A 27,433-nucleotide genomic window follows, 5' to 3' on the forward strand; every position below is an offset into this window, starting at 1 on the left:
GTGTCCCGTAGGATGAAGGAGTGGTGGCTGCAGGTGGGGCTGCTGGGCGTGCCCCTCCTCGCCGTCTACCTGCACATCCCACCGCCCCAGCTTTCCCCGGCGCTCCGCTCCTGGAAATCCTCCGGCAGCTTCTTCACCTACAAGGACCTGAACATCTTCTACAGAGGTGACAGTCATCCATCCCTCGGTGGCCATGGGGACATTCCTGAACCTGGGCCAGGTGGTGACAAATCCCTCCCGCTTTTTGCCATCCCGGATCCGCCAGGGACGGATCGGAACGTTTCACTGGGGAAAGTTGGTTCTTGTACCTTGGTGGGAAGGATCCCAAGATCCTCCAATGGATGCCAACGTGGAAAAGACACTGGAAACCCTTTTTGCAGCAGCACAGAGACTGCTGGAATTAATTTGGGCTAATTAAATCCCTTTATCAATGGATTTAAAATCCATAGATTTGAAATCAATCCCTGGGTTGATCACGGAGCCAGTGAGGTTTCCGAAGGGAAGCTGTGGTGGGACTCAAACCCATCCTTGGTTTTGGGGAGCAGAGGGAGAGGTGGATTCCCAGTGGGATGGACTCAATTCCCGTTCTGGAAAGGAGCAATTCCTGTCCTAGAAGGGAGGGATTTTTGGGAGAGCTGACTCCGAGGTGTCCCGCTCTCCCCACAGATTCCAGCGGCGCTGTCGGCAGCTCTGACGTCGTGGTGCTCCTGCACGGCTTCCCAACATCCAGCTACGACTGGAGCAAGGTGAGGGGGCTGGAATCTGACAGCAAATCCCAGGATTTTCAGCTCCTGGGGGTGAGCAGGCAGCACAGCAGGGGTGGGCCATGCTCCAGAGGAGAATTCCTGATTTCTGCCGGAATCGTGCTCGAGGATATCACCTTGTTCTTCTCCCAGTGTGAAATCCAAGCTCTTTCCACATCCCACAGGCCAGGAAAACAGCCACAACAATTCCTTGGCTTTTTGGGGGGTATGGTGTGGCTGTTTATGGAGAAAATTTTGACCTGCTGCTGTTTTCTTGGAGCTGGAATGCTCTTCTGGGATGGTGGGGAGGAGCACGTCCATTCATGGCTGCTCATCACTGCAGACGTTTCCGTCCTCTGCTCCCGCTGGATGCTTTTTCAATGCATTTCTCCTCTTCCCAGATCTGGGAAGGGCTGACCCAGCGCTTCCACCGGGTGATTGCCCTGGATTTCCTCGGATTTGGGTTCAGTGACAAGCCTGTGAGTACCCTGGGATGAGGATTTTCATGGTTGCTTTCGGCCCAGCACTCCGGAAAATTGTCTTTTGCCATCCAAGAGAAAAATTGTTTTTTCTCCTCCCATCTACGTCTGGAAAAGGGATAAGTCATTACAACAGTGGAAGGGACAAGGAAGGTTTTTGGTGGACCTTCAGCTAGGTTTGATGGGATTCCAAAATGCACCTTGTCCCCTCTGGAGCATGGACAATGCTCCCGTGGCCTTGTGGACATCACAGGACATCCCAAGGGCTGAGTCTGGGCTCACAAGCTGCTGCTTTCCATATTCCATAATTCCACATTCCTCCCTCGGGGCATTTATTCTGGAATCTGTGGGCTCCTGCTGGGTCAGGCTCTCACTGGGACCCCTCTCCCACTTTTGCAGAGGCCCCATGGCTACTCCATCTTCGAGCAGGCCACCATCGTGGAGGGGCTGCTGCGACACCTCGGGCTCCGGCACCAGCGGATCAACCTCCTGTCCCACGATTATGGGGACACGGTGGCCCAGGAGCTGCTCCACAGGTCCCTGCCACCCCTCCTGCCCTTTGTTGTCTCCACCAAGATGATTTCCAGCAGATAAGTGGAAGGGCGTGGTGCAGAATCCCCCTTTCCTTGTGCCTGAGGTGTCTCAGGGCACATCCAAGGCTTCTGTCGGTCTAATTCCCAAAGGAAACGGAGATGATCCGACAAAATTTGAGCTCCTGCTCGGTCATTTCTTGGAGCCCGGAGAGGTTTGGTCGTGTTTCACTTTCTTCTCTGCTGTCCCCAGGTTTGAGCACAACAAAACTGGAAGCATCCTGATCAACAGCCTCTGTTTGTCCAACGGAGGTACGGTTTGTCCAGGGTGGGATGGGAACCCTGGGATGGGAACCCTGGGATGGGAACCCATGGGATGAGGAACCCATGGGAGGGAGATCCAAGGAATGGCAATCCATGGGATAGGAATCATGGGAAGGGGATTCATGGGATGGGAACGCATGGGATGGGGATCCATGGGAGGGGAACCCATGGGATGGGGATCTGTGGGAAGGGAATCCATGTCATGGGAATGCATGGGATGGGGATCCATGGGATGGATTGGCTTTCCCATCTCCAACACCCAAATCCCAAGGATTGGAATCAAGGTGCTGTAATTAACTGGGAGCATCAGTCCTGGGGCTCCCTGGGCCGCTTTCATGGCACCGTGAACAACCTGGGAGATGTGGAGCAAAACACTTCCAGCCTTACAGCTCCGTTCTTTGATGTCCTTCCAGGGATTTTTCCCGAAGCGTACTACCCCCGCTTCATCCAGAAGGTGAGCTGCTCCCCTCTCCAGTCTTACTGAATCCCAAAATCCCAAAGAAACACCCCTTGGAGCGCTGCTGTCGCACCCCATGGACACCTCAAGGGTCTGGGCTGGGCGTGATGGGAGAAGCGCTCTATGGATTTATCCATGTGTCCGATGCTGAGTCGTGCTCCCTCCTTTTCTCCCTTCTTCCCAAGCTCCTCAAGGATGGAGGGTTGCTGTCCCCCATCCTCCTGCGGCTGATGAACTTCTTCTTCTTCTCCGGAGGGTGAGTCGGGTCTCAGGGGTGCTGGGCACAATCCATAAGGATGTGAACCAAGTGGGGAAGTGGAAATGGAGGAATGAGAAGGAATTCCTGGCTGGGAAGGTGGGGAGACCCTGGAATAGAATTCCCAGAGCAGCTGTGGCTGCCCCTGGATGCCTGGAAGTGTCCAAGGCCAGGTTGGAGCACCCTGGGATAGTGGGAGGTGTCCCTGTCCATGGCAGGGGGTGGGAATGAATAATCCTTAAATTCCCTTCCAACCCAAACCATTCCATGATTCCATAAATCAGGGGTTTGGCCGGAAGCAGATTCCCTGGCACTGGCCCTGGAGAGGTGGGATTGACCTCTGCACCATTCCCTCTCCACACTGGCCAAGCACTTCCGTTTAAAAATAAACCAAACAACTTTTCCCTGGACACTGGAATCCTCCTCTCCACAAGTGTTGGAATTACACATTTCAGAGGCAACAAAGCCCCTGCACAATCAGATCTTTATATTTTTAGCAGTGTTAAAAACCCTCTTTTTTCCCCCCAAAAAGCCCTTTCAGACCATCCAACACTTATCCCAACTTCTTTGGGGGACATCTTGGCACTTGGAGCTTTGCTGTGGAAACTGGCAGTGCTGGAATTTTTTGCCCTTGAGTAGTTTTTGAGTGGTTCCCTGACACAGCTGCTGCCGTGTCTCTCCAAATTCCATTTTTTTTTTTTTTCCAGGCTCAGGGCAGTTTTTGGGCCCTACACGCAGCCCTCCCAGGCAGAATTCTGGGATATGTGGACGGCAGTGCGGAATAACGATGGGAATCTCGTTATGGACAGGTACCTCGGCATGAATTCCTGCATGAGCTGAATGTCACACCTGCTCCGAGGCTCCCGGAGCTCAGGCAGGCTCTCCAGAATTTCCAGCTGCTGCTTTTGGAGTCTTGGGATCACCATTACATCCCAAGAAATAGCTGGAGTAGGGATTCTCTGGGATGATGCACGGCAGGGGAAGGAAGGTCGGAGTTGGATCTGAGATGTGGATTTTTTTCTTTGGAAGTCAAGGGTTTGGATTTGGGGGGGTTTGGAGCTCAATCTGTGCCAGGTATTTGAGCAGCATTGTCCCAGGAGAGATTTGCCTCTAGATTTGAACCCTCTGGGCCATTCCCAGAAGTCCCAATCCTGAATCTTCAGCTTGGCAATTTTGGAAGGACATGTTTCTTCCAGTTTGTGGCTTTTAGAAGGCTCTTGGGCTGGTGGTTGAGTTCAGCTCCTTGTCTCCCCTTCCCCCAGTGGGAGAACAGAGTCCCTGAGCCCAGGGATGATGGTGTGGTGCTGGATTCCCCCGGGAGATGCAGATCCCACCTGGATCTCATTGTGTCCACAGCCCTGGGAGCAAATTCCAGGCTGGGCAGCATCCACTGCATAACAAGGACTTTTCCTTCCTTCAGTATTTTGCAGTACATAAACCAGAGAAAGAAGCACAGAGAGCGCTGGGTTGGGGCTTTGATGTCTACCTCGGTCCCACGTGAGTAGGAATCCATTCCTTTACTGCCTGGGATTTTTGGGAATTGCCCCCCTCACTTCCAGGCTCCTTTCCACTCATCAGCCTCTCGTTATTCTGAGCTCAAACCCAGTTTTGCAGCGGAGATAACGCTCCCTGGTTCACAGCTGGTTCTCCAAGCGCTGCTCCAGGGAAGTTGAGGAGCTTTTCAAGCCCAAAAAGTTGCAACCAGGGAAGAATTTGGGGGTTGGAGGCTGGACTTGACCCCAGGGCAGCCCAGCAAAAGCCCAGTCAGAGCTGTTTTGTTCAGTGCTCCACTGGAAGCTTCCCAGGCTTTGTGTGAGGAGGGAACACTCCTGCAGGCCTTCTTGGGGATGTTCTAATTAATGAATCCATTAATTTATGGATGTAAAATCTCTGTCTGTGCTTCCCTTGCAGTGCATCTCATCTACGGGCCCCTGGACCCTGTGAATCCACAGCCAGAGTTCCTCCAGCTTTACAAGTAAGACAAAAATGGGAATGTGCAGCTGGGGCTTCATTCCAAGGGATATTTTGCCTGGCTATTTCTTCAATTCCATCCTCAAGGAGGCTGTTTTTAATTCCCTCCGGAACCTGCACAGCCAGGTGCTTCAGTCAGAGCAGTCTGGAAATTGGTTCTGCATTTTAGGCACCAAAATCAGGATTTTCAGTCATGATCCATTTAAAAACCTCACAGGGGAGATTTGTTTCCTGAGGAAGTCTCCTCCTCCAAACTAACCTGAAGGAAATCCAGCACTCGGAAGGGGTCAGATGGAGCTGCTCCAGGCTTTTTTTTTTATCCCAAAAATGGGCAGAATCCTGGCTGTGCAAGAGGGCTGAGTCTGCAGCAGTTCCTGTGCTTAAGCCTTGCTCCGTTCTTCCACCAGGAAGGTGCTTCCCATGTCCACAGTGTCCATGCTGGATGACCACATCAGCCACTATCCCCACCTGGAGGATCCCATGGGATTTCTGAATGCCTATCTGAACTTCATCAACTCCTTCTGAGCTGCTGCAGCTCACTTCTCACTCTTTGCTTAGAGTCAGGCTTTGGGGGGCAGGAAAAAACATTGATTTTCTCTCCCAAATCAAACACTGTGCTCACACCCTCATCCTGGGCTGCCAAACTGAGTTAAATCCTCGGACAGCTGGAAAAATGAGGGGAAAAGCAGGATGCTGGCAGCTCTTCCAGCCCTGCACTCCCCTTCTTGCCCAGCTCAACTCTCTATTTAGAGAGGCAGAGGTTTAAATTAACATGAAATCAGAATTTCTTATTTCCTTCATCACCCTGACTTGGGAAGAAACAACAACTTCATCAGCAGGGAGAGGCAGAAGTTCCCTCACAAAATCCCTCCGTCCCCCTTCCCTTCCCAGTTTTCCATATGGGATTTTCCCCACTTTGAACCCAGGAAAAGGCTGCCCTGAGGTTTGGTTATTACCTGACATAAAGCTCAGAGAACTGAATCTGCCTCAAGAGATGGAGTTTAATCTCCCTCTGTACATTGATTTTTCTGTGTGGAAGAAGAGACAGTCACAAAAATAGTGCAAATTTGGAGGTTTGGGGTGGTTTTTAACTATTCATGTTGGGAATTTAATAGCATCCCTTTAGGAATAAGGGGTTTTTGCTTAATAAACAGCCATTATGGGATATTTTTTCCTGTACTGGAGCAGACAGAATTAGAACAAAAATTTCTATTTTATTAACAGTAATTCATATGAATTCCACCACTTGAACCAGTGTTTATTTTCTGTTAATAAAAAGCAATTTTGACAAAAATCTGATTCCGTTTTTTTCACGTCTTTTCTCTTCCCTGGTTGAGATGCCATAAGTTAGGTGGGAATTGTGTGACAACGAGGGAAGGGACATGGGAATGGCTCAGTACCAGCCAGCCACTAAAGAGCGTCATACAAAAGATTTCCCAAATTGAGGAATAAAAACCACATGCAGAAGGACAGCCAGGAAAAAGGGGCAATTCCAGGGACTGCACTGCTGGAACTCTCAGCCCACGGAAGCCAGGATGACATCGACGGACGTCTCGTCCTTGCTCCTGACTGTCACCTGCATGGTCACACCGTCCCCAAGGGCCAGCCTGGACCTGACCAGCACGTCACAGCCACCTCTGTACACACCTGGGACAAAGCAACAGGGAGAGGTCACTTTGGAAAGGCTCGGGGATCCAGTCCTGAGCCAGGGCAGGACAGGTTTAGTCTTCAGCCAGGTTCTGCATGTGGGTCACAGCTCCATGGAATGCTCCAGGCTGGAAAGCTGGGACAGGCCCTGGGGGTGCTGGTGACAGTGGCTGGACATCCCCAGGTGGGCAAGAGGCCGCTGGCACCTGGGCTGTGCCAGCCCCAGTGTGGGCACAGCTGCAGGGCAGGGACTGTCCCCCGAGGGACACCCTGGAATTCTGGGGACAGCTCCGGACAGGAGAGGCCTGGAAGGGCTGGAGAGTGTCCAGGGAAGGGGCAAAGGAGCTGGGAAGGGGCTGGAGCAGCTGAGGGAGCTGGGAAGGGGCTCAGCCTGGAGCAGAGGAGGCTCAGGGGGACCTTGTGGCTCTGCACGAGTCCCTGCCAGGAGGGGACAGCCGGGGGGGTCGGGCTGTGCTCCAGGGAACAGGGACAGGAGGAGAGGGAAAGGCCTCAGGCTGGGCCAGGGCAGCCTCAGGGGGGATTTTGGGGAAATTCCTTCCTGGAAAGGGCTGTGCAGCCCTGGCACAGGGGTGGAGTGCCCATCCCTGGAGGGATTTCAAATCCCCGTGCATGTGGCATTTGTGGACGTGGGGCAGTGGTGGCCTTGGCAGTGCTGGGAATGGTTGGACTTGACCTCAGAGGGCTTTTCCAACCTAAACCATTCCATGATTCTAGAAGTTGTGGGTGCTGCAGGGCAACTCAGGATGTGTCTTCAGCAACAGGAACTTCAGAACAAGATGTTCCCAGAATCACCCTTCTGAGATAAGCTCAGGCATTTAAGGGATTTAATTCTGTCTGCTCTGGAAGTTCCCAAATCAGAGATTCTCCACCATTCCCAAAGGTGGAATTCCCCCATTCCAAGGGCTTGGCCTGAGCACACCCAAGACAGAGGTCTCCAAGTTAGGACCAGCTGCATTCAACACACTGGGTCACTTCCGAGAAAAAACCTCTTTCTACAGAGAAAAAACTCCCAAAATCACAGCAGGATCTCCTAAACCATTTCCCTTCATTTAGAACAATCCGTGGGGACATGGAAACAAGAAATTCAGCAGCGGGAACACTTACCAGCCAAGTAGAGGGTGTGAGAATTTTTGTTTTCCGGCACTTTATCTGACCTCTCGCAGGGCTGCATGCCCAGGAACTTGATGATGTTATTGACAGCTTCTGCATTCAGAGAGTGAAGAGGAGAACCGTTCCAGGTAATTATTTACTGCACTAAAGAAAACCCCAGCGTGGCAGGTGGGTGATCAGTAAATGAGGGATTATCTCACCATCCAGGGTTTTGATGGAACTGAGTGCAAAGGTTTCTTCTTTCTCAAAGTCATCTCCCACCTCTTCCCAGGCAGCTGCAAAGTTGGGCTTTAAAACTTTCTGGAGATGATCAGACACTGTCACCTCCAAGTCTTCCAGCTGGGAAGAAAAAAAAGGGAAATTTTCAGGCCAGTTACGGAAATAATCCTCACCTGGGAAAGGGAAAAAGAGCCTACAGCATTTTGGCAAGACAATGCCTGGTGTTAATTCCAGGAGAACTGTATCATAATAGCTTCTAAAAAGAGGGGAAATAGTATTTATGTTTATTTATGGGGAAATACTATTTATTTAAGAGGAGAAATAGTATTTATGATGAATAAATAAACAGTATTTATTTCTTCATCTGTAAACCTTAAAAATATTTATACAAAACATTTGTGAGACTAAAGGAGAGCAGAAAATGAGGCCATCACTTGATGGGTCAAAGCCTTTACAGCCCCTCCTGGGCTTCTTCCATGGAGAGACTGCCTCAGAACCCATGGAATTCCAGGATGGTTTGGGTTGGAAGGATCTTCAAGATGATCCAGTGCCACCCCTGCCATGGCAGGGACACCTCCCACTGTCCCAGGCTGCTCCAGCCCCAGTGTCCAGCCTGGCCTTGGACATTCCAGGGATCCAGGGGCAGCCCCAGCTGCTCTGGCAATTCCAGCCCAGCCAGGAATTCCCAATTCCCAAGATCCCATCCATCCCTGCCCTCTGGCAGTGGGAGCCATTCCCTGTGTCCTGTCCCTGCAGGCCTTGTCCCCAGTCCCTCTGCAGCTCTCCTGGAGCCCCTTCAGGCCCTGGAATGTGCTGGAAGCTCTCCCTGGAGCCCTCTCCTCTCCAGGTGACCCCTAGCTCTGTCCAGAAGGAGCCTTTATTTCCTCTAATACTTCCTGAGATCTGACTCTGTCCCTATCATTGACCACACAATTAACAAAAATCCCAACGTTTGGGGTGGAAAGACTGCAGCACAATTCTGAAAACAGACAATGGAAGTTATTTCTTCCTTCCCTCCTCTCTGTCCCCACAAATTCCATTCCACAGGGCACTAAAACTCTGACAGAAATGAAGCTTTGGGGAAGGATCTAAAAATGACATTCTACAGTATTTTGCTGTTTCAGGCAGATTGATCGATTTCAGGACTGAGGGGAAACTTGACCCAATGGTCACATTTATCCCCAGTTAGTGAGAATGGGGAATAGGGAACAAATCCTGGACTCACCACATACTCATCCTCATACCCATCCTCTTCTGGCACCCCCGTGCTGGGGTCGCAGTCCCGCACCGTGAACTTCATGGTGCAGCTGAAGGTACAAGTGACTGGGAAGAGACAGAAATCCTGGATAACTGGGGAAGATTCCTCTGCTGGAGCCCTCTCTTCCCAAAAAGAGACTGCAATAACCATCAGTTTTCCCCCAGGAATATAGATGTGGCTGGGACAGAGCACTTTAATATCATTTTTCCCTTTGATTTTAAACTAAAGGCCAAAGGAGGAGCTCAGGAGAGTTCCAGGGGTAACAAATCACCGATTCCAAATGCTGCCATGAAATCCAGCAGCAGGCACCAGGAAAAATTCCACAAGGATTTCTGACAAATGGAATATCATCCAAACCAACAGTTTAGCAAATTCAGATTATTTCTGATCTTCCCTGGTGTTAAAATAACTTGAAAATCCACTCCACTGATAAGTGATGTTAAATAACTGCAAACCCAGTGGTGTTTAAGTGAGAGTAAGAAAGAAAGGGAAAGTTTCACATCAAGGAAAATCTCCTTCCTATATTTTTAGTAGTTTCTGATTCTCTAAAGAGAGGAAAATTTTAATTAGTCCATTAAATAAAGCCTCAAATTATGAATATTTTTATTCTATCTGCATTTTCCTTTTACCGATTCTGTTCTTGAACACTCCCAAGCATCCATGGTTTTAAATGTGTTCCTTCCATTGATTCCAGGCCATAAATCCAAGTTTCCATTACCTGCATGCTCTGCAATCCTCTTTAACATCCCATTTTTAATCCTCCAGCACCACCGGTTACTTTCAGAAGTAATTTTGCTAGAAAGCAGCACTTGTGACACACTGTGGTGGTTTTGTATGGGAGGTATCTATGGCAGTGATGTAACAGATTTTGTGTAACCGAGAGATTGCGGAACTACTGAGAAGTTGTACACGTAAAAAAGTATTCTAAAAACGTTATTTCTAATTCTTATTACTCTTTCTTTTAGTTACTGTTAATAAGTCTTTCTTTATACCCTTTTAAAGTTTTAAAGCTGCTTTACCTTCCTCCTAATCCTACCTCACAAGAAGTAAACGCATTAATAATTAGCCAGCACCAAACCCACCACACTCTTTAATACATTAACCAAAAAAAATCCCTAAATTAACGAGATCTCAAATTAACAAACCAAAACCACTACACAAAATTAGTATTTCCACCCAGTTCAAACTAAAACCACCACGCACACAGAAAAGAAAAATCCAAGGACCTCAGGATGAGCCAAACCCCACACCCCCAACTCCTGGCATTCCCCAAAACCTTCATTTGAGGGATTTGTGGGGCACAATTTCTCACCTGCAGTGGGGTCATCCTGGGGGATCCTGACCAGGGTGTAGCACATCCCAGGCTGGTTGTAGGCCAGGCTGGGAGCTGGGATGCAGCAGATCACATCATAACCATCTGACGGCTCCATCTGCACCGTCACTCTCTCCAGGAGCTGATCATTCAAGGTGTTTGTGCAATCAAACTGCAGCAGCAAACACAGGGAAAAGGACTTGCAAACGCTTCCTCATCCAGAGTATTCCCCCCACCAAAATCAGCTAAAATCCTCCATGGCATGCAGCAAGTTTCCTGTGTTTTGATCAATTCTGCCAAATCCTGCTGGGCCCCGGGAAAAGGGGGTGGGTTCTCTCACCTGGAAAACGATGTGGGTCGGGAACACGTGTTTGATGCAGCGAACAAAATACTCCGTTTCCGCTTCTGTGAGCTGCACTGGCTCGGAGGATTTGAACAAAGGACCCAGGCCCTTAAATTCTGGGATGGCTGCCAGTTGTTCTGTGCAGGAAGGAAAAGAAGATCAGCAGGGACAGACTCTGATCCTGCTATCATTCAACACTTCAGGGAATCCCAGGTTGGTTTGGGTCAGAAGGGACGTCAAGGATAATTCAGTTCCACTCCCTGGACACCTCCCACTGTCCCAGGCTGCTCCAGCCTGGCCTTGGACATTCCAGGGATCCAGGGGCAGCCCCAGCTGCTCTGGCAATTCCAGCCCAGCCAGGAATTCCCAATTCCCAAGATCCCATCCATCCCTGCCCTCTGGCAGTGGGAGCCATTCCCTGTGTCCTGTCCCTGCAGGCCTTGTCCCCAGTCCCTCTGCAGCTCTCCTGTAGTTCTGGACAGCCACGGATCTCTCCTACCTTGAAAAATATCCTGGCGTGAGGGAGCCACTTTCTCAGGTTTGCTGGTCACCAGGGCAATCTCTGTGGAGGAAAAAAGCAAAGACTTTGTGCTCTGTCTCAACTAAACCATGCAGGAGGTTTACATGCCATTAAGTCTCCACTAAATATTCCTTATGTTGTCTTCCTTATAGTATCTTCCTTATATTTATTATATTCCATCTCTTATAGTATCTTCCTTATATTATTATATTCCTTATATGTTTCTCACATTCTGCTGCTAACCACTGCCAGCCTGGCTCCTCACACACTGAAATACCTTTATTTTTTTTTTTTTTTTTTTGGCGTGGAAATACTGGATTGAATGTAGAGGAAAATAAGTCTGAGTTATGAGGAATAAATCTCACTTTAGCCCTGAAAAGCCAGCAAAAAAAAAAAAAGAAAGGTGGAAAGGGGAGGAAAAAAAAAAAGAACCCCAAAGCTGGTTGTGGTAAGTGAAGATGCTCAAGAATTGTGCAACATGGAAAAAAAAGCCAGAGAAGTGACTGAGAGCTTCTGGAATGGCCTTTTTCCAAAGGCTGGGGACCAATAAATGCTGATTATGCAGAGATTTGTCCCTGCTAACGAGATCAGCAGAACAAGAAGGCTCTGAGCCTTGCCTCAGCCCATTGCCATCAGTGTGGGTGTTACCTGCTTTCTGTTCAAAGATGGGAGCCGTAGCCAGGGGAACGGTTTTCATGTCAAAGGGTTTCTCTGAGGGCTCCAGTGTGTACTGGTGCAGGGCCTTCTCCATCCCAGGAACAGAGACTGTCAGCCCTGCAGAGGAGAAAGGCAGAAAAATTCCATTTTAAGAGCTGGAACCCTCCCAGGCACTGCCGATCCACAGGAAACACAAAACAGGCAAAGCAGAAAAAAGCTGCTCTGAAGATGGCACAAAATTGCCAAGTCTAAACAGTTCATTCCCAAGAATTTTACATGGATTAATTAAATCCTCTGCTCACATGAATTTTCAATCACAGACATAAAGTGTTTTTATAACCAACCCTCGTCCTTGTTTTGGATTGGAAAAGATGGAGCAAAAACCAAGAAATGAAAGCCAGGTCATACTCCTGGCTCCATTTCCCAGACCATTCTTCCCAAATTCAGATTATTTAGGATCCCCAGAGCAGCTGTGGCTGCCCCTGGATCCCTGGGAGTGCCCAAGGCCAGGCTGGACAGGTTTAGAGTGCTAAATCTTCCAATCTCAGCACAAGCACTTGGCATGGAAGTGCTAAGGCCAGAAAAAACACGTGAATTCACAGCTCTGAGTGCTTTCCTTTCTCTCACCGACCATTAAAAATGTAGGCAGCATTCAGGGCCAGCTGTCTCTGCTGCAGGACATTCAAGTAGAACGTTGCCCTGTCCCTGACTTCGTCGTCGCTGTCCATCATGCACCTGTTTGGGGACAAGGGGACAAGGTCAGCCAGCTCTGGACATCAGAGAGCTGAGCTAAAAATGGCACTGAGAAAACTGCCTTTGATACTGCAGTGACAGTCAGAGCTCCCTCCAGAGATTTCCAAACTGTGTAAAAATGTGTTTGCACAACACAGGAGCTGGTTTGATTTCAATGAAGTCATTAACACCGCACGTCTTAAGAAGAAACATGAACCTGTGACATGGGAGCACCCATGGACTCTGGAAACACCAGTGTTATTTCTGAGGAACCTGGATAGGAATTTTCTTGCTTCAAGGGGTGTTAAAAATGCTCACATGTAGAAATGCTCCCTCTGTAGGGGGAGGGTGACTTTTTATATGGGCAGATATTGATAGGACAAGGGGGAACAACTTCAAACGAACAGATTTAGGTTGGATGTGAGTAAGAAATTCCTGTCTGTGAGGATGGGGAGGCCTTGGCAGCTGTGGCTACTCCTGGATCCCTGGAAGATCCAAGGCCAGGCTGGATGGGGCTTGGAGCAGCCTGGCACAGTGGAAGGAGCCCTGCCATGGCAGGGGTGGCACTGGATGAGTTTTAAGCTCTTCCAACCCAAAGCAGTCTGACTCTGTGATTTATTATCCCCTGAGCAGTGTCCTCAGACCAAATCACACGTTTCCATGATTAATCCCATCCTTCACTTCCTTGTGATCCTTCCTTCCATCTCTCTTCTTCCTCCAGCAGTGCTCTGCTCCCTCCAGCCATGCAGGCAAGGTGGGAGAAGCGTTTTCCCAGTCCCCAGCTGGGATTGCCAGCCTCAGTGCCGGTCCCAGCCTGCTGTGACCCTGTTTGCAGGCCACCAGAGTGTCACCACAGGCCCAGCCAGCCCCACTCACCTCTGCAGCAGCACCAGGATGCTGGGAAGCAGATTCTCATTCTGTGCCCCAAACTTTGCCAAAGCACTGACAGCAGCTGCAGAGAGAATGGGGAGGTGTCAGAAGAACCCACGGTCTGCACAAACACGTTCTCACAGTCCTGAATTTTCAATTTCCACAGCTCTTCACTTCCACACCATCAACCTTTCAGTGACATGGAAAGACTCAACTACTCCTGTATTCCCACATGGAAATAGTTCTGTGATCAAGATCAGCTCAACAGCTCTGGAAACCTGTTCTGAGGGAGTTCTCCGTCAGATATTTGCTGAAGCTCTGTGGAATATTCCAGCTGTTGGCCCTTCTGCCTTTTGCAGCAGCTCCCACTCCTGATAAATGTTTTTCCCACCAGCATCCAGTGGTGACCAGGGCCAGGCTACACCCAGGGAGCTCAAACCCCTCAGCAACCACTTGGAGCTGCCTCTCCAAAACATCACATTTCAGCTCGGAGAAAATCCCCACCCAGAAAGAAGAGGAAGCTGTTTCAGGAAGTACAAATTATGACAGCGACATTCAACAGGGAAGTAGCAGTGTCCCCTCCTCGTGTATGACACCTTAAATTCCAGCAGCCATGCAAAGGGCCTAGAACAATATATTATTTACTACAAATATATTATAAATAAACATTTAATTAGAGATTTATAGATTTATAATTTATTATATTAAATAATATAAATAATTTATTATATTAAAAAAAATATATATATATACACACACACCCCCCACAACAAGGACTTTCTGAATTTGTCATCTCTTCTGAACAGTGAGAGGTTTTACTGAATGTGGGAAATGAATTTGTGGGAATTTTTTTAAGATATCCACCTTTAAATCTTGGTGGATATCTTGGATCTTGGTGGCCAGCATGGTGTGGGACCCATTAAAGTTTTAAACCTGCTTTACCTTTCTCCTAATCCTATCTCACAACAAGAAGTAAATACAGCAGTAATGAATCAACTCAGAAACCTACCACTCTCTTTAGTACATTAAAACAAAAAATCTTAAAATCAAAATATCCTAAATTAACAAACCACTACACAAAATTAATATTTCCACCCAATTTCAAACTAAAAGCACCACAACACCTTAACTAAGGGAGCTTTGCAAAATAGGTTTATAAGCATTGATTGTTATAGTGACAATGTTAATTATAGCCCCTTGTGCGCTCCACTGTACACAGCAGACAATAAACAAAGCCATCAAAGAAGTGTTTTCCATTCAAGAGAGAGGGGGAAATGTGGGAAATGGATTTGTAGAGAATTCTCAAAGCCTGACAGAAAGCTCACCCAGCGTGCATCTGGATGCAAACCTTGAGATGAGAAATGCTGACTTAGAAATGCCCTGGAGTGGGACAGACATTGCTGGGAGAGAAATGGAACTGGAAACAAGTTTCCAAGGGTGGCCTTACAAATCAGGCTGGTGGCCAGCATGGTGTGGGGCTGCTTGAATCTGCTTTCTAGAGAAAGCCCTTTGGACATTCTAGAGAAACCCCTTTGGAGATGCTCCCAAATTTGCCCTAAACCAGGACACCTTACTAAAATCATCTCGAATTTCGTTTCCAGGTTGAGGAAAAGGCAAGGAGCCAGAACTGCAGGCCTGGAGCTGCACTCACCAGCCCTCACAGCCTCGTTCTCCAGCACCACCGTGGGGCCCTCCTTGCCCAGCAGGTGCAAGATCTTGGTGGCCAACATAGTATGGGGCCGCTTGAATCTGCCTTTTAGAGAAACCCCTTTGGAGATGCTCCCAAATTTGCCCTAATTTTAGTAAGGTGTCCTGGTTTATCTCGAATTTCGTTTCCAGGTTGAGGAAAAGGCAAGGAGCCAGAACTGCAGGCCTGGAGCTGCACTCACCAGCCCTCACAGCCTCGTTCTCCAGCACCACCCTGTTGAAGATGAAGCGGATGTACTTGGAGGGGGACGGGGTCCTGGGGCCCTCCTTGCCCAGCAGGTGCAGGATCTTGGTGGCCAGCACGGTGTGCTCGCAGTCCTCGATGAACTCGCACAGGTGAGCCAAGCCCGACTCCTTGCTCTCAGGGTTCTCCTCGATGATGCTGATGATACAATCCACAATGGCTCTCTTGTACTCAAAGCCACCCTGGCAAAGGGGAATCAGGGACAGTGAGGCGTGGATTGGAGCGATGCTCAGCTCCTTCACGCCTCAGTGATTGCTTCCCATGGAGAAAAACAATCATTTGTACAAACTGGGGGGAAAAGAAGTGGAGTGGATGACCTCACAGGGCATTCTCAGCCCTGTGAGCATCAGGATTTTAGCTTTCATGTTTTTCAAATCCTGTACTGCTTTAGGGGTATAACTCTGAATTCCATCTAGAGTGTGGGTTACTATCTTCACATTTTGGTCGGACAAAACAATCCTTCAAGGCCTGAAATTCAAAGACACGCTACAGCCTCAGGGCCCAAAAAGTATAAACAAAAGTGTCTTTGGCGGGGAGCAAAGTGGGGGTAAATGACTTCATTACCTGAAGCTGTAATTGGAGGATTAACCCCTGATATGTAAATGGACCAAACTTTAATTGTCTGAAAAACTTGTGACCATTGTCCATCCTGGGTGTAGCCCCTTGGAGGCTCCTGACTGTCCAAGGTATGATGCCTTAAGTTTTAGCTTTCATATTTTCCACATTCTGTACTGCACTGGTATCTAACTCTGAACTTCATATAAAGTGTCAGCAAGTTCTCCTCACAGCTCAGTCAGACAAAGCCATCCTTTCCCAGCCCCTTGGGTTTTGGGCAGCTTCGGGCCCAAAAAGTGCAAACAGCAGGGAATTGAGGAGAGCAGTCCGGGAGGATGGGACTGCATAACCTGGAGCTGGAATTGGACAATGAACCCCGGTATGGAAATGGACCAAACTCATAAAAGTGTGAACACTCGTGACTCAGAGTCCATCTTGGGTGTAGCCCTGGCCGGGCTCTTGCACTGCCCAAGGTGTGTCCTGTGAAGATCTTCAATAAATCCCTACTTTATTGCTTTAACTCTGTCCAGCCTCTGTTCCAGGTAGCCTCTCCAGGCTCCACGTGTACCTACTGAAGGCCTTTAATAAATACCCACTTTACTGTCTTAAACCTGTCCAGCCTCTGCTCTAGAGAGCCACTCCAAGGCATCACTAATTCCCAAGCATTTCACACAGGTCTGACCCACCAGGAGCTGCAATCAACTCAGCCCCATCTCCCTGTGCACCCACTGACAGAAGAGACCCTTCCCATCACCAAGCAGGTCCAAATCTGCCAAAACCCCTCCCCAGAGCAAGTGTCACACGTACATCGTCCCTGAGCATGTTGGAGAGGAAGGTCATCATCACACTGTGCTTCCGAGGGTACTTCTGGCACAGGGCACTGATGGCCTGCACGACCACAACCTGCAGGAAACACAGAAGGAAGCGGGTCATGCGTTCATTTCCCTAGGAAAAACACAGGCTTTCATCTCAAGTTGTCTCCCTGATTGATTAAATCCATGTACAAGGATAAAAACCAGGTGGTGGATTCTCAGGGTCAGCGTGGAACAACTTGGCGCCAGGGTGTGCAAGGCCTGGCTCTGCTAAAAAGATTGGAATTTAGGATGGAACATGTTAACGCAAAGATCTCCCTTCCTTTCTTCCTTCTGCCCGGGCATGATCATGATCCAATTTTAACTTGTCATGTTCTGTCATTAAAACTCTTTGCAATTTCAAACTTGTCTGATACTTTTTTTTCTCCTAAAAACAAGGACTTAGAACCACTTGAAGCAGACTGATTTTGGAAAGCTGTGCTCCTCATGATGTAACAGGTACAACTGAACCATCCTGAACCAATTTCTTACCAGTTTAGTCACTATAAAACTTACAAATTTGGTAGAAATTCATGATTAACACAGTTTCCAAACTATGCACCAATTTCTTACCAGCTTAGTCACTACAGATCTTACAAATTAGGTAGAAATTAATAAGTAACAGTATCCCAACTATGCATCAAGACTGATGTGATATAAACTCAACTTAAAATCCTTCTTCCTCTCTAAAACAACCAGAAGGAGTACAAGATTTGCAGGATATTGCACAGGAGCCAGGAATCCACCAAATGACATTTTTCCTTTCTCGGAGTGGTGGGAGGAAGGCACACAGGATATTTAAGCTGGAAAGCAAATCCTAAACTTTGCCCTGCCAGACTAAACCACCGAAGCATAAACAGACAGGAAAAGCTTCGTAAAAAAATAACCAAACAAGAATAGGAGAAAAACCTGCAGCTGGAAAGAGCAGAGGCCTCCAGTGCCACACCTTAAACTCATCTGAGATTTCTGACACGAAGGAGGAGATCTGCTTCATGAGCCTGTCCACGCTGCTCTCGCTGCCAGTCTTCAGCAGCGTGGTGATGGCCAGCGTGGCGATGCTCCTGTTGGAGTCTGTGATGAGGTTTTCCAGGTCCAGGTTGCAGGCAGTGACTGCAGATGGATGTTTCATGGCCACCTGCAAGGAATGCAATTCCAAAATTCTGTGGGAGATGTAGCATCATGCAGTTGAAAGCACTGGAAGCAAGCAGAGCTCAGGGGGTTTGGTTGCAGTGTTTTGAATTGATTTTAAGTTACAGCTCATGGGTCTGAGTCTCAAATTTTTGCTGTTGTGTTGTGCAGCTCTGAAATCAGAATATTTCCTTCAAGTGGATTTCGTAATATTAAATATCCAGGATTCCAGCTGAAAGCTCACAGATTATCAAACTACAGCTGGTTACATCCCCATGGCCCCACAATGAGCAAACACAGCCTGAATGCAGGAAGGATTTCTGTCCCACCAGGAGATCTGGCATGGAAAAGCCAATTCTCCAGCATGGAATAATTCCAAATAAAGTCATCCCAAGGGCAGCTGCTCTGCTTGAGGTAACACACACATCATTAGGCACTGCTGGCTGGCTCTGCCCTCAGAGAATGAAGCTTGTTTGGAGGTTTTGAAGCACTCACTTTATTGAGGGTCCGCACGGCTGCGTAGCGCAGGACAGGTTTGGGAGAGCTGCAGAAAAGCTGCAACACTGGGAAAGGAAAAAGAAAAAAAAAAACAAACAACCAAAAAACAAAGGTATGGCCTCTTTCACAGAAAGGGAATAGAGTAGAAAATCTAATATATCTCCATTCAACTACACACTGCTAAATATTCATGCAGCACTATGCACAATTTATCACACAGGTTAGAAATAAACTCCCTAGTTTTTATCCCACTGCCAATAACAGGGGAGTGGATCAGTTGTCTCTACATTCCAGTTCTATATTCCAGCTGGAGGAGAGTTTTCCCAGAGAATTTGTGGTTGTTCCACCCCTGGAAATGTCCAAGGCCAGGAGCGCACTGGGATAGTGGAAGGTGTCTCTGCCATGGCACTGAGTGATCTTTAAGGTCCCTTCCAACCCAAAACAATCCATGGTTCCCTCCCATCCCAAATTCCTGCAGCTGGATAAAGACAAGCATCACCCCGTGCCTCCTCTAATGCCATTCACTTAAACCTCTGGATGAAAAAGGGAAAAGGGATCCCAGCCAAAAGCCCTTTAACTTGGGGTTAAAGGACTCTTAACCCCAAGTTATCAGAAAACCAGGGTTTGGGTATTATAATTCTGCTGGATTTTCTCTAAATTTCTTTATTCCAGCTGTTTCAGGGATACAAAGGGCTGTGACCAACCTGACACAGCAGGTGCCAGCTCCCTGGCCGTGCAGTTGGGCAGGTGGATGATGGCAGAGGCAGCCTCATAAATCACCATCTCGTGCTTGTTCCTCAGGCAGCTCTCGATGAAGTCAAACAGGGGACTTTCCTGGCTACGAACACAACAACCCCAGGGTTTTAGGATGGAAAAATCCCTTTAAGAGCGAATCCAAGACTTCCATGGCCACAAACACAACAATCCCAGGATCTTTTAGGCTGGAAAAACCCTTTGAATCTAAGACATTTGTGACTACAAACACAAAAATCCCAGGATTTTAGGATGGGAAAGTCCCTTTAAGATCAAGTCAAAGACTGTCATGGCTACAAACAACAATCCCAGGATCTTTTATGTTGGAAAAACTCTTTGAATCCAAGACTTCCATGGCCACAAACACAACAATCCCAGGATCTTTTAGGCTGGAAAAGCCCATTTAAGATTGAGTACAAGACTTTCATAGTTACAAAAGAAGAATCCCAGGATTTTAGGCTAGAAAAAGTCCTTAAGATTGAGTCCAAGACTTTAATGGCTACAAACACAACACTCCCAGGATCTTTTAGGTTGGGAAAACCCATTTAAGATTAAATCCAAGCCTTTATGGCTACAAATGCAACAATCCCAGGATTTTAGGCTGGAAAAACCCATTTAAGATTGAGTCCAAGCTTTTATGGCTACAAATGCAACAATCCCAGGATTTTAGGCTGGAAAAACCCATTTAAGATTAAATCCAAGCCTTTATGGCTACAAATGCAACAATCCCAGGATTTTGGCTGGAAAAACCCATTTAAGATTAAATCCAAGCCTTTATGGCTACAAATGCAACAATCCCAGGATTTTAGGCTGGAAAAACCCATTTAAGATTAAATCCAAGCCTTTATGGCTACAAATGCAACAATCCCAGGATTTTAGGCTGGAAAAACCCATTTAAGATTAAATCCAAGCCTTTATGGCTACAAATGCAACAATCCCAGGATTTTAGGCTGGAAAAACCCATTTAAGATTGAGTCCAAGCCTTTATGGCTACAAATGCAACAATCCCAGGATTTTGGCTGGAAAAACCCATTTGAGTCCAAGCCTTTATGGCTACAAATGCAACAATCCCAGGATTTAGGCTGGAAAAACCCTTTAAGATCAAGTTCAAGACTTTCATGTCTACAAACCCAACAAACCCACATCCTTTAGGCTGGAAAAGTCCCTTAAGATCAAGCCTAAGGCTTTAATGGCTACAAACACAACAATCCCAGGATCTTTTAGGCTGGAAAAACCCCTTTGAGTCTAGAACTTTCATGGCTACAAAAGAAGAATCCCAGAATTTTAGGCTAGAAAAAGTCCTTACGACTGAGTCCAAGACTTTAATAGCTATAAACACAACAACCCCAAGCTATTTTAGGTTGGAAAAACCCCTTTAAGATTGAGTCCAAGCCTTTTTGGCTACAAACACAACAATCCCAGGATATTTTAAGTTAGGAAAATCCCTTTAAGATTGAGTCCAAGCCTTTTTGGCTACAAACACAACAATCCCAGGATATTTTAAGTTAGGAAAACCCATTTAAGATTGAGTCCAAGCCTTTTTGGCTACAAACACAACAATCCCAGGATTTTAGGCTGGAAAACTCCCTTTAAGATCAAGTCCCTGCATTATGCCAGCACTACAGTTCAGTCTCTGTGGAGATTTCCACAAACACTAAAAAAAAACCACTGCTGTTTCCAAACCTTAATTAATTAAATTTTATGATTTAAATCCTGCCTGTCACTTACCCCTCCTCAGATTCCTTGAGGAGTTTGCTGGCAATCCTGATCAGCATGCAGTAGGCAAAGGGGGATTTCAGGCCAGATTTGGTGAATTTATTCAGCATCTTGGAGACAGCCAGGCGGTCGTTTTTCCTAAGGTGATAGAGCAGCCCCAAAGCATGATACTACGGGATGGGAAACAGAGGGGCAGGCACTGAGTACAGCTGGAAAATCCACATTAAAACATCAAAAGAGGGGTAATTATTGCTCTTTCCTGGCAGAAATTCCTTCCAACCTCAACTGAGCTGAGTTTCCTGACAAGTTGCAAAGATCTGCAACATTTCCTTGCCCCTTCTGTTCACTCTCCACTATTCCTGGAGATCCAAAGAGCTACAAAGTTAATTTCTTTCCTTTTTTCCTCCCCCATTAAATCTCATAACTTCAAAGGTTTCAGCTTTGCACAGTAACTCCTGCATTTCTAATGAACTCCACATCCAGGATATCCCAAGGCCTTGAAATGACAGCTGACCTCACAAAAATCCTTGAAGCCTTTTTGATGGGAGCACAAAGGGACATTTCTAGTTCTTTGTCAAGTTATTTGGGTTTGTTTTTTTTTCCCCATAAAACTGATTTACTGCAAGGCTTAATGAAGTTGCTAAGTGGGCAAGAACAAAGCTGATTTTACAGAATCTTTCTGATCACGAGTCTGCAACAGACAGAATAATTCCATATTCTGAACACATAGAATAATTCCATTTCCACGGGTGTCTGGAATATCTGTGCAAAAAATTTACTCTTGTGCAGATCTTGCTGGTATTTGGGTTCATCTTTTGCATCTGGCAAATTTTCTGAAGGCCAGGAGATGCTCATTGGGAGGCAGTGAGATAATTTCCCAAGCTTTTTCAGCACTTAGATTCAAATCTCTTCTGCAAGAACCACTGTGGGACAGGCAGCAGTATTCCAGCTACCAGAAATTTAGCAGGAAAAAGGGAAGAATACTCCAGAGCCAGCCCTTAATTAACAATCTTGTGCTGGCATCATGGAAAAATTCATTAGTTTTTTTGAAACTGTCAAGCTGTTTCCCAAAAATCACAATTCTTGCTTTTAAAAGACTAAGGAAAAAGAAGATTTTTTTCCTGAAGTTTTCTTAAGAACTCCCAGAATGCCACTGAGCCCCCCACCCAGCATTTTTAGGGACAGTCACCCTCAAACACACCTGTACCATGATGTTGTCACTGGAAGCTGCTTCCTGAGCTTCATTGATCCACCTTTTGACCACGTCATAGCTGATCTTCATCATGTGCTGCAAAAAAAAAAAAAAAATTGACATTGCAGACAATCTCACAGCAGTTCCACAGCCACTCTTTATCCTAAACTCCTGTGAACCGTGGATTTCCCTCCATCCCAGTCTCAAATTACCATGCTGACTTCTATTACTAAAAAACATTCACTCGTGAGATTTTCCCCAGCCTTTTCTCCTCAAAAAGGGAGAGGAAATCAGAGTGGATTCCTTCATCTTGCCCTCCTGGTGTCTATTAGCAGAAATAATCCTGAACTGCAGCTTCAGCAGGTGATTTCATGGCCCCATCCCAGATAAATCCATGTTTTACACTGGCTGCAGAAATCTGAGCATTTTGCACAAGGCTGCACTAGAAATTATTATGATTGATGCACTCAAATGTTAAGAAAGGAATTGGAGCAGAGAAAGGAAACACTTTTATTCTTATTTTCCAGTGAGATGAAGAAACATCTCAAAGAAAAAACCAAACCAAACACAGCAGACTCAGCTTCCCAGCCTGACAAAACACCAGATTTACAAAAATCTTCTGCTTCACTTACCAAGGAAGACACCAGTGCAGAGCTGGACACGCCGGGGACTTTGTCCACAATGGCCTGTTTCATGTACCTCTCAATGGCTTGGAGCATTGTACCCTGGCAAGGGGAAAACAGGGGAAAAGGGGAGTGGGGATGCTTGGGAGGAAGAGGATAAAAGCAGCAGAAGGCAAAAATCCACATTCAAAGGACCCTCAGCAAAAACCTTGAGTTAATGCTGCAAGGTGGACTTGGGTTTGAGCTGCCTGGCCCTGAAGGGGCAGTGACAAAGTCACCAGCAGAGCAATCCCAGATCAGAAACTGGAGCTTCCAAACATCCCAGCTGCACATTCCCAGAGCTCCAGCCCCACAGAGCTCCTGGAAATGGCACAGGGCATTGAGTGGAGCAATCCCAGAGAGAAACGGGAGCTCCCAAACATTCTAGAGGCACATTCCCAGTGCTCCTGGCAACTGCAGAGGCCATCAAGCAAAGCAACCCCGGATAGAAACTGCAGCTCCCAAATCTTCCAGCTGCACATTCCAGTGCTCCAGAGTCACAGAGCTCCTGGAAATTGCACTGGGCATCAAGAAGACCAATCTCAGATAGAAACTGGAGTTCCCAAATCTTCTAACTGCACATTCCCACTAATTCCAGAGGGAAACTGGAGCTCCCAAATCTCCTAACTGCACATTCCCACTAATTCCAGAGGGAAACTGGAGCTCCCAAATCTACTAACTGCACATTCCCACTAATTCCAGAGGGAAACTGGAGCTCCCAAATCTCCTAACTGCACATTCCCACTAATTCCAGACAGAAACTGGAGCTCCCAAATCTTCTAACTGCACATTCCCACTAATTCCAGACAGAAACTGGAGCTCCCAAATCTCCTAACTGCACATTCCCACTGATTCCAGAAAGAAACTGGAGCTCCCGAATCTTCCATCTGCACTTTCCAGTGCTCCAGTGTCACAGAGCTCCTGGAAATGGCACAGGGCATTGAGTGGAGCAATCTCAGAGAGAAACTGAAATTTCCAAATCTTCCAGCTGCACATTCCCAGTACTCCAGAGTCACAGAGCTCCTGGAAATTGCACTGGGCATCAAGAAGACCAATCTCAGATAGAAACTGGAGTTCCCAAATCTTCTAACTGCATATTCCCACTAATTCCAGAGGGAAACTGGAGCTCCCAAATCTCCTAACTGCACATTCCCACTAATTCCAGAGGGAAACTGGAGCTCCCAAATCTCCTAACTGCACATTCCCACTGATTCCAGAAAGAAACTGGAGCTCCCGAATCTTCCATCTGCACTTTCCAGTGCTCCAGTGTCACAGAGCTCCTGGAAATGGCACAGGGCATTGAGTGGAGCAATCTCAGAGAGAAACTGAAATTTCCAAATCTTCCAGCTGCACATTCCCAGTACTCCAGAGTCACAGAGCTCCTGGAAATTGCACTGGGCATCAAGAAGACCAATCTCAGATAGAAACTGGAGTTCCCAAATCTCCTAACTGCACATTCCCACTAATTCCAGAGGGAAACTGGAGCTCCCAAATCTCCTAACTGCACATTCCCACTAATTCCAGAGGGAAACTGGAGCTCCCAAATCTCCTAACTGCACATTCCCACTGATTCCAGAAAGAAACTGGAGCTCCCGAATCTTCCATCTGCACTTTCCAGTGCTCCAGTGTCACAGAGCTCCTGGAAATGGCACAGGGCATTGAGTGGAGCAATCTCAGAGAGAAACTGAAATTTCCAAATCTTCCAGCTGCACATTCCCAGTACTCCAGAGTCACAGAGCTCCTGGAAATTGCACTGGGCATCAAGAAGACCAATCTCAGATAGAAACTGGAGTTCCCAAATCTTCTAACTGCATATTCCCACTAATTCCAGAGGGAAACTGGAGCTCCCAAATCTCCTAACTGCACATTCCCACTAATTCCAGAGGGAAACTGGCGCTCCCGAATCTTCCAGCTGCACATTCCCAGTGCTCCAGTGTCACAGAGGTGCTGGAAATTGCACTGGGCACCGAGCAGCCCTCCATAAAGCAGCAGTTCCAGCACTGCTGTAAAGTGCACCCTGCAAGAGGGCAGTTTTGGGATTTTAAAGCCACTCATCACCTCTCCCCCAGTGTGTACTCACATCAGTGATCCTGCACAGAGCTCGGATGGCCGGGCCTCGATAGACGTCCTCCTTTCCCGTCATGTCTTTAGTCAAACTGAAACCACCAAAACACCCTGTTAACACTTCCTGAATATCCCCGTCGCTCAGCGCTTCTGCGACATTCACCTCATTTAGCTGCTCTAGTTGTGCTCCGGAGCAACCTCTTCATAATCAGCTTAATTTGAGATTTATCAGCATCAAAGCCTGGGGAGATACCGAGCTATGAAATGCACAGTCCGTTGAATTGCTTGGCCATGGGCCTGGTTCGTTTAGCTCATTCTCTTTCTTGGTGGTGCTGCTGCTTGCTCCACATGGAATTTTGATTTAGAAATAGTGAGCAAAGTTCTGTTTGGTTTATTTTATATATTTCCAAAGTTGTTCAGCAATCCAACAACAGATCCAATTTTCGCTCTTGCAACAGCTGCAATGTCTATTCTTGCAGTCAAGAAAAAATAAGAGTTCAGCTGGGAGAATGAACTGGGCTTCGCTCTGCTTTACTTTAATTGCTCGGACAGCAAAGCCACAGCCTAAGCTCTGACAAAACAAGAATTAAAAAAAACCCACCACCCTAAACGACAAGAAAACAAAGTAACAACCTTTTGATAGACTGAATTCTCCCACAGAGAGGGAACAAAATAACATTTCAGAGGGCGGCACAGACTGCGCTACCACAGAACTGCTGTATCCTTACAAAAGCTCAACACTGTAGCAGCTCATCCAAAGCCAGGGAGCTGCAGCCCCTTTTCCAGAGGGTGACCCCGGGCTCCGGAGGGTGTCCCACCTGCTGGTGACAATGATGACATCCTCAGAGATATTGGCCATCTCTTTGATTGTGAGGTAACACATTCTTCTGAGGGTTTGCTGTGGAAATGGGAAGGAAAAGATTAAACTCAGTGGTAATTAGAAGTTTTAAAAGGTAAATGAACATGAAAATTAAATATTTCACTTCGAAAGAAAAATAAGCTTTTCAACAAAACACATTGTTTTCAATTCAAAGTTAAAAGTGTAGAACTACATTTGATCCCTGGATAAGAGCCAAACTGCCTGACATCAATATTTAGTAAAATGATAAGAACTAACACAAAAATCCATGATAATTATCAAAGAAGTGACGCGGCACATCTGTACTCAGAAGCCTCACGATCATCAGTTAAAAGCTTTCAAAATAACGTTGTTATTGTAAAAAAATGGAAACATGTGGAGTGTTGACATCAAGTCTTTGAAAAAAATTATACTTTAAAAAATCCTCTGCTTTTTAAATGGGGATACGAGAAACATGTCAAACACTCTGTACTTCCAGAAATGAGCAGCTACACCTTCCTTGAACAAACCTCTAACAAGCAAGCCATTTTTAATTAAAATTAATGAGCCCCATCACATGAAGCACGCTGCTCTGAGTTCTCACACTCTGCAGAACAGATCACAGAAGGACTTTACACTCTGCTGAGCCCAAAGCTGAACTCCCAAACTCAACTCCCAAACCATTCTGTGATTTTTAGGGTGCTCTCATCCCTTGCCTCAATGAGATCAAGGCTGTTCTAAGGAACAGCAGCCCGTGATCTGCAGGCAATTTTAGAATTCTATTTTCAATTAAGCAGATGGTGATTTGCAAGGGGAAGCAACAACCATCAAGTGGCCCTGAGTGGTAAATCCAGGCTTTGCCATTATCCCCACTTTTACAGCAGTAATTAACTCGGAACCCACCTCCAGCCCCAACCCAACCCACAGAACAACCACACGTTATTATCCAGTCCTCTATTTCCAAACCAGGAACTGCCTCCAGAGCTCCTCCCGAGCAGGGCTCGCCTCCCACATCCCAAACTCCACGGCTTCGGCAGCTCCTGCAAGCCCAGGCAGAAGCAGGGACAGGCAAAACACCAGCTCCTTACATCATTCGACTGAAACAACCTGGTCATGGCAAAAAAAGCTTCCGTGGCTTCCGTGGTTCCGAAGTGTTCACCCTGGAATTAGCAGAGAGGGAAAGCAGGAATTATCCAGCTCCTTTTTCTAATGCCCTCCCACACGCCAGGAATCTCTCCTTGGAGACTTTCTCCTGCAAGAAACCATCCTTTCCTTCCCAGGGAATCCACAATTCTCTCCACTCTAAATGCCCCCCCACAGGGATGGAAGTTTCCCAAGGAGTTTTCCCTGTGGAAAACGTCTTTCCCACTAAAAATATGACGTATTTCCCACTAAAATATTGTTAAAATTCATTCTGGATGGAGAGAAATCCTAACAGTTACCTGGTTCAGCAGGTACAGGATCTTGGTAAGGATGTGGAGGCATCTTCGTGGGTTTATTGGGGTCTCATTGAAGAGCCGTGCCTGGAAATGAAACAGAAATTCTGCTTGAATAGATCCCAATAATAATAATAATAAATTATTATTATTTCTCTTTCAACAACAAAATTAAATGAATCTGTTTCCAGCTGAGCAGCCTGTAATTTTTATTTGTATTAAATACGAGTCTCAGAGAATGTGTTCAGAATTAAATGAATCTGTTTCCAGCTGAGCAGCCTGTAATTTTTATTTGTATTAAATACGAGTCTCAGAGAATGTGTTCAGAATTAAATGAATC

The 27,433-nt window shown here is 46.9% G+C and overlaps 2 protein-coding genes across 3 annotated transcripts in view; one reads left to right on the top strand and one right to left on the bottom strand.

Moving 5' to 3' along the window:
- On the top strand, positions 1 to 5,328 carry MEST (mesoderm specific transcript). Its single transcript, XM_068189348.1, has 11 exons — positions 1 to 166; positions 667 to 746; positions 1,145 to 1,222; positions 1,622 to 1,758; positions 2,006 to 2,064; positions 2,490 to 2,530; positions 2,719 to 2,789; positions 3,497 to 3,598; positions 4,210 to 4,286; positions 4,701 to 4,764; positions 5,168 to 5,328. The coding sequence occupies exons 1-11, from the start codon at positions 13 to 15 to the stop codon at positions 5,283 to 5,285; spliced, it is 981 nt and encodes a 326-aa protein (XP_068045449.1). The 5' UTR covers positions 1 to 12; the 3' UTR covers positions 5,286 to 5,328.
- The window catches only part of COPG2 (COPI coat complex subunit gamma 2), a 25,540-nt gene continuing 3,288 nt past the window's right edge, over positions 5,182 to 27,433 (bottom strand). Inside the window, exons 3-24 of one of the 2 annotated variants that reach the window (XM_068189347.1) lie at positions 27,100 to 27,180; positions 26,746 to 26,817; positions 25,638 to 25,717; positions 24,836 to 24,911; positions 22,726 to 22,818; positions 22,103 to 22,189; positions 20,914 to 21,071; positions 19,137 to 19,270; positions 18,430 to 18,497; positions 17,753 to 17,941; positions 16,763 to 16,858; positions 15,339 to 15,582; positions 13,456 to 13,531; positions 12,479 to 12,582; positions 11,839 to 11,964; positions 11,170 to 11,232; positions 10,668 to 10,807; positions 10,328 to 10,499; positions 8,983 to 9,080; positions 7,739 to 7,877; positions 7,533 to 7,631; positions 5,182 to 5,425 (exon numbers count right to left, since the gene is read on the bottom strand). In XM_068189347.1, coding sequence (XP_068045448.1) covers positions 5,379 to 5,425; positions 7,533 to 7,631; positions 7,739 to 7,877; positions 8,983 to 9,080; positions 10,328 to 10,499; positions 10,668 to 10,807; positions 11,170 to 11,232; positions 11,839 to 11,964; positions 12,479 to 12,582; positions 13,456 to 13,531; positions 15,339 to 15,582; positions 16,763 to 16,858; positions 17,753 to 17,941; positions 18,430 to 18,497; positions 19,137 to 19,270; positions 20,914 to 21,071; positions 22,103 to 22,189; positions 22,726 to 22,818; positions 24,836 to 24,911; positions 25,638 to 25,717; positions 26,746 to 26,817; positions 27,100 to 27,180 — 2,442 coding nt within the window. In that variant the 3' untranslated portion in view covers positions 5,182 to 5,378. Of the gene's footprint in view, positions 5,426 to 5,993; positions 6,408 to 7,532; positions 7,632 to 7,738; positions 7,878 to 8,982; positions 9,081 to 10,327; positions 10,500 to 10,667; positions 10,808 to 11,169; positions 11,233 to 11,838; positions 11,965 to 12,478; positions 12,583 to 13,455; positions 13,532 to 15,338; positions 15,583 to 16,762; positions 16,859 to 17,752; positions 17,942 to 18,429; positions 18,498 to 19,136; positions 19,271 to 20,913; positions 21,072 to 22,102; positions 22,190 to 22,725; positions 22,819 to 24,835; positions 24,912 to 25,637; positions 25,718 to 26,745; positions 26,818 to 27,099; positions 27,181 to 27,433 lie in introns of those variants that run through there. The other variant, XM_068189346.1, reaches the window with a different exon arrangement.

The sequence above is a fragment of the Anomalospiza imberbis genome, chromosome 5 (assembly GCF_031753505.1).
Source record: "Anomalospiza imberbis isolate Cuckoo-Finch-1a 21T00152 chromosome 5, ASM3175350v1, whole genome shotgun sequence".
Taxonomy (NCBI): domain Eukaryota; kingdom Metazoa; phylum Chordata; class Aves; order Passeriformes; family Viduidae; genus Anomalospiza; species Anomalospiza imberbis.